Consider the following 10,013-nt stretch of genomic DNA (forward strand, 5'->3'; position numbering starts at 1 on the left):
GGCTCCAGCTGGCCCCTCTCCCACCCAGCGCTCACACAAGCGCCAAGGCTGGCATGAAAGAAGCCTTTCAAAGAAAACAGACCAACCCAGTCATTCCAGACAGAAGTCTACAATAAATTGCAAGTTGGCAGAGTTCTTGGCATTTAGGAGTGCTCTGTATTTACAAGGCTCTTCCTCTGTTAGCCCAAGCTCGCTATTTTTTTTATTATGTGTTTTGCTGCTCACTGCCTCCTGGGACCAGCTGAATGTGATTGCATTCTCACCTGCCTCCTCTGAAGACAGTGGCCACACCCAGGACATTGGTCGTGTTTTCTCATTGCCTTCTGTCAAACCACTGAAGGTCTGAGCTGCTCTTAGGAAGCTTCAAGATGACATTTTGTAAACCAAAAGCCATATTAACAACAACAACAACAAGAAGTATCCTACCCTTGCAAATAATTACACAGCTTTATTTTTCAGTATCACAATCTCAGGAAATGAAACAGTCCAAATCCTTTCCAAGACATTACACAGCTTTTTTCCATCTCTCTGGCCACAGAACAATCAAATTAAATACAAACTGTTGTTTTGCTACATATCTATTAAATTGGAAGAACATAATTATTGGTAGAAACGGCAAAGCTCCGGGAGCCAAAAGTGGAATGAAGTGCTGTTCTGCCCCTGCTCTTGTGTGACCCACAGCAAGACACACTGAATGAGCCTGACACACTGGGGAAAAGGACCCCATTCAGTGTTCCCAGAAAAGCACACAGAGGGACAGAAGGATGTGGTCAATAACAAAATACAACGGTTTATTGAACAAAATGGGGCAAGGCAATGTTCCCTTTACATTCAATGAACTCAAGAAGCAAAACATGCTACACACACATGGACATGATACTTTGGTTAAATGTCATTCAGAAGTTCTATGCCAAACCTGGTAAAATTAGAGAGTGAACAGTCGAAACTAAGAAAAAAATAGGCTTGCATAGACAGATTATTGTCAGTGCGCGATTTATACTTCAGGATTAGCTGTTGCAACACAGGGTACACTTGCAGCTCTGAGGAAGTTCAACTGCTCGACTACCTTATGGCCAACATTTAGATCCAGCAGGCTGAAAGCTTACCCTGAAGAGCTAAATTAGACAACCGCAGCTTTTCTGAGGCAGTTAGCTATATTGCAGTGCACGGATGCAGCTGGAGACACACTGTGGAGTCTACTGAGAGTGAACACTGATACAGTGAAACTTGTTTGCTGTGAAGTAGAAAACACTCATTTGTGTGCCACTGTCCTCTGTAGGACTCTCCTATGATGAGCATCAGCTGCACAGCTCCAGCCTTGCCCTGTGCCACCCTAAGAGGAGGTGGTGGCTGACGTTTGCAGCCCATAGGCTGAGGGCAGTGCAGCTTCTCAACACAGGACCTGTGTAGTGCAGCCTGTCTGGGGCATCGCAGTCCAAGTGGCACTTGTATGTAGCACAGGCATTACTGCACAGAAACGTGCTGCAGGACACGATTTAAGAGTACAGTAAACTGGAATATCTGCAGGTTTATGCCTGCTCTCCATAAGAAGAGATGAGCTGCCTGTAGAATGCACAATGCGAGGGGCACAGCTGTGCCTCACACTGTGCCCACACCCTTTCCCCAAAGCAACTGCAAAACCACACATCGAGCTCCTTTAGAGCAGGGCAAGGCCAGAATGGTCCATCTGCTGGGGACGGATTATAGGGCAGATTAAACCTCAAAGTCACCCCCAAAAGGGGACTCCTGCTGCAGCAGCATCCCTGGGCATCTCTGCCACAACCAGGACAGCAGAGAGCTGGGGTCAGCCTTGCTACAGGCTGTGCTTCATTTCCTATCGCAGCCAAACACAGCCTTGCAGCATCAGTGCTCCTGCCTTTCCTCACAGCAGCCATCTACTTGGGTGGCAGGTGCCCAGGAGAATGTTCTTTGCAAGAACTGATGAGTTCTGGACTGGCTGCACTACATGACAGGAGTGCAAACTAAGCAGGGGAATCCTCACACTGTCTCCAAAGTGCTCCCCTTATATATAAATTAGCAATCCACAGTTAGCTTGCATACAGGTTAATACAAATTAAAATAAGAACCTTGGTAATAAAAAATATAATATACACATTGATCAATAAACTGAATGAATACCCTAGAATGTAACAGTGGCTGTAATTTGGCACAAAATAAAAAACTCAAAGGTCTAGCACTACAAAAAAATCCTTTTTTTCCTATGGATGTTATGAAACTTGATTTGAAAACAGACAGGTGGGAATGCAAAGATACAAAAATACTGTACATACAAGATCCCTTTTACAGAGCAAAGCAGACTGCAGCATTTGTAACTTCTATCTTTCCTCCCTGAGAGGAGGAAATTCAACGATGAGACAATCCATTTATCCCTTACAATTGATATTTTCCCATCCCCACTAAGTTCAAAAACATGAAATTCCTTAAAAAAAGATGAGATTAACCTGTTTGGTCTATTTCGATGATGATAACTGCTTCTCAGGAAGCTGTACAGTCCATGATTTAAGACAGTGTTTCATAGCAAGGTGACCCAGATCAGACTGCTGAAGACATTAAGTATCTCTGCAGGTAAGGCACGACCACACGGGTTCACCCAACCTCTCTTCTGCGGATCATTGTGCTTCAGACGGAGGCAAGGAGGTGGTGAGAGCTCTTGCTGGTGAGATGTGCCTGCTGTGGAGATCAGGAAGTGCCAGGATTCCACAGTGATGGACTCTCCATGTTTCCTTATTAATACAGATAGTAAGAAAGGGATGCAAGATCTGAATGATCAGGGGAGGGGTCCCAGCTCCAACACGCTACTGAATTCAGAGCAAAACACAGCCAGAGCTACAGAGACTCAGCAAGAGAAGACATACACATACAAAAAAAGAAGTTACATATTTTTCTGCCATGGAAGTAGATATTGCTCTAGTCATTTCTTTTTTAAGACAACAACTTCACTGCAGCCCTTCCCAGGGGCACATATGCAAGGTGATCATTTAGTATCTGGTCTGTGCCACTCCATCTTGCTGCCTCTCAGCAGAACTGAGGTGCTGAGCTCCAGGAAGATTTGGCTTCTTGTTCACCTCTGATCTTAGCTCTTTTTGAGCTTTTGAGCTCTTCAATTGTGCCATGGATGTGGCTATTAAACATGCAGGGTGCAATCTTTGCATGAAGCTCTCTGTGTGAGCTCCACAAGGCATGTCAGATGAACAACTGCTCTCTTTATCCCCTATATGCTTTTTTCTGTTATCAATCTTAGCATTTCTCCCTGTAGGTGTCAGCTCTTTTCTAGCAAAACCTCAAGGTCCTCCTTTTCACAAGGGCCATGGAAAAATAAAGCGGAAGCAGAACAAGGGGCAGCAAATGAATAAAGGAAGGGAATAAGATTAAAAAGGAAAGCACTAAGGAAGGATAGAGAACAAAGCAGCCCCAGAGCACTCAACACTCCCTGGAAGAATCCAAAGAAGTAGCAACATTCCTGGGTCCTTCCTGTGAGCTCCCTCTTCTTGGTGCCATCACTGGACAGCATGGCTGGACTGAGGAGGCCACTAAGGAGATGCTGCAGCTTCACAGCCTAGGCACTGGGTCATTTTTTTTTGGACTTCACTCAGCTTCCAAACCAAATCAACCCCAATTATCTTTCATATCATTTCCATTCAATCCCACTGAAGTCAACAATCCGGATGCTCAAAAGCATCTCTCCTGATCTAACAGGTCCTTCCTGTGCCAGCAGGCTCAGGGCCTTTGTGACTTTCCTGATTAGAAGAAAGAAGTTACATCAGCCAAGCGCAGTGCAAGAAAGCCCATCACAGTTATCTCCAGAAGCCTCGGGAGGGCTGGATCCCTATTTAGCGGCTTCCCCCATGCCTTGCACAGAGGGTCACCATTTTCCCATGCAAAGCATGCACAAAGCACAACCGCTTTCTCATTTGGCAGGATTTTTCCCCATCAATTTTCATAAGCGCCCAGATGATACAAGCAGCAGGGATATTTGCAGGACTATTAGTACGTAAAACCCTACCAGGCATCCATTTCACACCAGTAAATATACTCTGATGGCAACGGAGGGGAAAAATCCCACAGAAAAGAAAAACAATGGCATTTTCAGCAGTAAAAATTTTGACTGTTACATGAAATACAAAAATAAACTTCTATAAAACAAAGTCACCACAAATGAGGTTGCCACATTGACCCAAGTTATCAAATAATAATAAAAAAACCTGTTTATGTTGCTGTTTTTTTTCCCCCGATCCCTTAAAAACAACATTAACACTTCTGAATGGACACAGATGGAACAAGAAGAGGGCACAAGGAAAGGGCAGTACAATCTAGCCACTGGCTGAGATATTTCCTGAGAAGAAAGAGCAAACAAGCAAGAGCTTGCAACTCACTTAAGGACTCATGCAGGTAAGCAAGCCCCATAGCCTGGAAGCGAGGGTATGGCTGCTGGTGCACAAAGAGTTATGTTGCAACATTTTTGGTTAGTGTATGCCTGGAGCTGAGGGGTTACCTGGAACTTCACAGGTACAGAAATGGTGCCCACACCCCAGTGGGGGTAAAAGATGGAAGTCTGAGTTGTTGTTCCAGGCAAGGCAAGAGCTGGTGCTGTGTTATTAAATGTGCTCTTGCAACTTATGCGAAAACAAGTTGCTTTGTATTCCTAGTGATTTGTTTCAGTAGCTATCCTAACCAAGGACAACAGGCAAAGTTAAAGGCTTTCAGCTGTCTACGGGCTTGAATTGTACGTTAGTGCAAGAACAGAGAGCCATCATCTTCCCTGACTTCCTATCAGCACTCCACGCTAGCATCTGCTCTCCACAAAGTTCCATAGAAGTGTTAGGCTGCCTTCCCAAGCAGCTACACAGGCCAGTGGTGAGGCTGAGCATAATCACAGCTCTGCCTCATCTTCTCAGCAAAGCCAGCAGCAGAACTGCAGCTGCCAGGAGAAGATGAAGAGTGTGGCAGGACAGGCTCGGCGTTGTGCTATAAGCAAGTTGGGCACTGAGGCACTGCAGCCAAGCTCTGCTGCTATGAACAAGACTGCCAAGTGAGTAACCTGTACTGGGCTAGGTAGACAAGCCAGTATTCAGCCACTCAGCTTTGCAGCTTAAAAATGCACTTGACAAAAAAAAAAAGTCAGCAAGACAAAAGAATTGTGATGACAGAAGGCAAGGGGACAAGGCTGCAAGAGCAGGATGATTTTCAAAGAGTTGAGGGACAACCATCAAAAGAAGAAACCAGTACATGAGCAAATCTGCACGGAGGACTTAAAACTCAGAGATGTCACTGTGCCCTGGAGAGCAATAGTTTGATCCTGACCGGAGCTTGCCTGGTGTGCTGAGCAGAGCAGAGTCAGAGGGAGGCAGTTAGCACACATTCTGCACACTGTTTGGCACTCCATGGTTACCTCAAAGTGGCTTCTAACTGTAATCTTTGGATTTAATTTTCAGTGCCCATATGGCCCCATGGTTGTAAGACATATTCATGTTCAGATATAAGTTACTATGCTGAAGTGATTCAGTAACTGAACTAGGAGTTACAGTAATTCTTAACATGGTTTCTGAGGAATTCCTTGGTTTGCAGCACCTGGAAGCTCAAAGCAGGTGACCCCCTCGGGCATTTAAATTCATTTGCATGATTCTCCCCAACCCACAACTCACAGCTTCATCAACTCCCTGGCATGCCTTAAAAGCCATGCATACAAAGGCTTAATTTCAATCGAAATAGTCTTTTCCTCCTAACTGTCCTATCCTAAACCCTGAAGCTTGGTTAAATGCTCTAAACAAATTGCTTGGAACCGTAGAAATAAACACAGCAGTCAAGGAGTTTTATTCTGTAGGCAACTTCTTCCTCACCAGCCCCAGGTTCCCGCTTTGGATTGTGGACTTTATGAGGATGCAAGCTAACTTGCAAGCAGACTCCTTTCTGCAAGCTAACACACCTAATTGGCTCCATTGCTATCCAGCAGAAGAAGAAATGCACATTCCCTCTTTGAACTCTTTGCTCAGCCATCCTAACATGGGAAGGACATGCAATTGAGACATTCTACTACACTGCCACGACCCAGCTCATATCTTGGATTTTTCTCCCTCTTGTACGTGCATTTCTATTTGTGAAAGCTCCAGCCAAAGCTTAAAAATAAAAGGAAAGCCTGAAAGGAATATAAGAGGGAGCTGTTATTATCTTATTGATTCACACAGCTCACTGGTGGCTAGATTGTACGGCACTGCTTGACTGATCACATATGAATAGAAAACTGAAATGAACAAACATTCCTTACTAATATGGTGACACTTAGAAAGGAGATCCTGAGAGTGGAAGGTGGATCCCCCATAGGGTAAGAATTTGAGAAAGTTGCCTGGCAATTCCAGTAATGTTTGCTACAGAAGAGTCAGTACCAAAGCAAAGGCTAGCATAGTTTACTGCTTCCTACGGGAACCTGGAAAGCAGAACAGAAACAAAAAACAACCTGTAAGGATAGATCCCGGTGAAGAAGATACAATGACCTGCAGTCATATTACTCGTACTGCCCTGCTGGCTGTCTGAATTGGTAAAGTCAAACATCAAAATGAATTGTACATTACTTTTCTGAAACAAAAGGAAGCATAGATCCACAAGACAGGCACTTATTGCTTCCTGTGAACAGCACTGCAGCCACATTTCAGTCTTACTAAAAAAAAAACAGAATGAACATGGAGCCTACAGACTATATGAACTGCCATCAAATTCCAGCTCTCGTGCTCTATAACCATTAAGAAAGCTTTCCAAACTTTAAATTTTGGAAAGTAAACTGTCCATATTTAAGCTGCAATCAGTGGAATTGGAAGCAATCTGAACCACTGAGTCAAACTCTGGCTGCACCTTTCTTCCCTCGGGGACTCCAGAGGTAACTCAGACAACTGGCATTCAGATTTCAAGAGCTGGAGGGAAGGTGATCCTAAATACACTGCACTGCTGCCAAACTGTTTCAGGAAATGAGCCAACAAAACAGTTGAGATGCAACAGGAACAAAACAAGCCTGTTCTCAGGACAAGCTTCTGTATCATCCCACTCACCTACCAGACAGGAGAGACTTTGAGGCTTTTTGTCATGTATTGAATTGTTTTATATTAGTGAGTCACCTAAAATCCATCACATCATTGTCCTGATGTTATTTCTCCTTCATTTGCTGCCTGAGTTTACAGTCATTTATCATTGAGAGGTCATAGAGGACAAGCAAAGAGCACTTTGACAAACTTGAGGCAAACCAATTCAGCTATTTACTCTCTCAGCCAGCAAAGTGCTAAGCAAGTAAAGCTCAAACACTGAACAGCATCACCTATCTGCTGGGACAATAACATCCATTCTTCCTCTTTCAATTGCCCTGTCCTTCAGGCTAGTTGTCTGAAGAAAATAGCCCACAATTACCCACATGCTGAAACAGCTGCAGACTTGATCCTACCTTTAGGAGAGTGCTCAGGTTTGGAAAATTGGCGTAAGGGGCTGGGCTGGCTTGTGTAATACCGAGCGTGCTCAAAGTCATCGAGGAGAGGCTGTGATCTGCCAAGCACGAGAAACGAAAGCAAAAGAAGTACTTAAAAAAAAACAACAACAGTATCATAAAATTAAAAGGCACAGGATCATGGCAAAAAAAACATCTCATCTGTCTGATCTGTCCCTGCCAGTTTGATGCAAACCATGCCTGATCCGAGCTTTCCACCTGCAGACCGGTTCTTCCATTATGAAATTTGATGCAGATCTCAAATGGAAACATTTCAAGTGTTTAACATGTGTCCTGTTCTCATCCCAGAGCATTCTAGTGGGATCTCAGTCTCCACTTGCACATCTTTGTTGGTCTTTTTTTGTAAATTAAACAAAAAGTTGTAAGGTGCTATCAGGATTGGAAATCAAAACCATCAGGGTCATTTCCAGCATCCAGCCCCACATCAGAAACACCAGACCAAGGTACGAAGAGATTCAGAAGATGCACAGCATTACAGAACATTCCCACCAGCTCAGGGATGAGGCTGTCTGAAGCACAACACGCTCACTGCAATGGGATGTCCCCACACAACAAGAGGAGCAGTGTACAGGACTCAGCTGGGGAGCAAGGACACAAGGGAGCAGCTGTGTAAATGCAGTGTGATTATTCCTTCCTGCCCAGAGATGTCATTTGATTTCACATTCCCAGCAGCTCTTTAACCTTCTTGATGCTTTTTGCCATTTAACAAATGTCACTGCACAGGCTCATCAATCTCTGCCAGTTTCAAGCAGGAAGACCAATATGGCCAGATGCCATGAGCACAGAGAGTGACACACGTCACCAAGCACTTCATGAGCTCTGTGTCAGACATCCCCTTCCAGTGCTAAGAGCTCTGTTCTCTGCCAAGCCCCTCATGAGTCAGGCTGCTCACCCCACAACTGCTCCCCGTGACTCAGCTCCTGAGCACCTTCCTGAATGTGTTTCTCCAGATCTACCAGCTGTACATTCGGCTCACCTTGAAGACTTATCACCTTTGTGTCGCTGAGTTTCAGGTCCTTCTTTTGACCTTGAGCGCGGGGACTCACTTGCATCATGCTGATGGGAAGAAGGGAAAGCAGTTCACATCTGCATGCCTTGCAAGACACTAGGCAGTTGCATCAAGACTGCCTCAGCTCCTTTTGTGCTCTGGTTATGCATGCTAATCACAATCACACATGTGCAAACAGGATCAGGACTAGTTTTCAGTAACTGAAACTCAGCCTTGCTGAGCCAAACATAAGCTTTGCTCTAAATTCAGGACAGCACTGGGGGTCCCATCTGAAAACTGGGGTCAAGTGCACATGGTCTGTGTGTAAGCACTGCATGCAGCAGGGCTCATCACAAGGCACTGCTGCACACAGCTGTGCTGCTGCAACTGCTCAAACATGGTAAGAAGTCCAAAAACATGAACTACCTTCTGCTGGCCCCAAGATTAACACAACACCCCCTTTACACATTACTACAGCAGACTGTGAAATCTGTTTCTTATCTCCTTCCACAACAGCTAGCCAAAGTTCTGCAGCATAACTCACAAAAAACCTAACGTAGGCTTGATATACTCAATAGTTCAGTTACAGTGCCAATTTCACTTTGAAGTAGTGACAACTGGAGCACCTGTGATGACCAAAGAGAACCAGCTACTGCTGTTTATTGCTCCAGCCAGGACTTCAACATAGGGAATGCTCTGTCTGCAAAGAAGCTGAATAACAGGCAACAAGAGCCTTTTCACACAAGGGTCTGTCTGGTTCCTCCCGGCCTCATGTTATACTCTCACCACCCTCTGGAACAACATGACAACATTTCATTTGTGAGGCCGCCTGAAGCTTGACGTACCTTCCAGTCTTGATCATTTCTCTTTCTTTCAAAGGAAGACTTTTCTTTCTCCCTCCCTTTCTTGAAAGCCTTTTTTTCCTCTGCCATCAAGAGACGAGCAATCTCCTGAAAGGGAAAACAGAGTGTCAGAAGGTTTTACTGCTCTTGAGGGTTTGAGCTGCTTATATCCTTTTCTTTGCTATGTCAAATGGGTGCAAAGCCAAGATTACTGAAGTCTGCAATCAGGGATCAAATGCCAAAGAAGTGAAATGGACTACATGCATCATGCCCAGAGGGTCCCCTGATTCACCTGGCTTGGTTAGCAGGACCTTTCTGCCCTTTGTTTCTTTTCCTTCAATGCTGAGTTTATCTTGCAGCATCTCTAATAACCTCCTAACAGGGTTCAGTTACAAGAGATGCTCTTCTGCAGCCACATAGCTCCTTCCTCTGTCACAGCTGCAACAGGCAGCACAACTCCCTGCTTGGCTAACCTAAACACACACGTGAAGACCAGCCAGAAACAAACCTCACTAGAGGCCTGAACTTTCTCTACACGAAGGAAGATGGACAATTAGAGGGTCAGAGAGGACAGGTAGAGTTCAGCAGTTTCCACAAGTAAAGGAATACTACAAACATTTAGCTTCTTACCTCATCTTGGGCCACTTGAGCTGCCATCTGATCTGCTTGATTGGCCTTA

At 44.8% G+C, this 10,013-nt stretch overlaps 1 protein-coding gene across 1 annotated transcript in view; it reads right to left on the bottom strand.

The window, feature by feature from the left end:
* Positions 1 to 428: 428 nt before the first annotated feature.
* The window catches only part of CCDC50 (coiled-coil domain containing 50), a 28,825-nt gene continuing 19,240 nt past the window's right edge, over positions 429 to 10,013 (bottom strand). Inside the window, exons 8-12 of the mRNA XM_019618876.1 lie at positions 9,965 to 10,009; positions 9,338 to 9,442; positions 8,481 to 8,560; positions 7,445 to 7,542; positions 429 to 6,442 (exon numbers count right to left, since the gene is read on the bottom strand). Coding sequence (XP_019474421.1) covers positions 6,423 to 6,442; positions 7,445 to 7,542; positions 8,481 to 8,560; positions 9,338 to 9,442; positions 9,965 to 10,009 — 348 coding nt within the window. The 3' untranslated portion in view covers positions 429 to 6,422. The remainder of the gene's footprint in view (positions 6,443 to 7,444; positions 7,543 to 8,480; positions 8,561 to 9,337; positions 9,443 to 9,964; positions 10,010 to 10,013) is intronic.

Source organism: Meleagris gallopavo, chromosome 11 (genome assembly GCF_000146605.3).
Source record: "Meleagris gallopavo isolate NT-WF06-2002-E0010 breed Aviagen turkey brand Nicholas breeding stock chromosome 11, Turkey_5.1, whole genome shotgun sequence".
Lineage (NCBI taxonomy): Eukaryota > Metazoa > Chordata > Aves > Galliformes > Phasianidae > Meleagris > Meleagris gallopavo.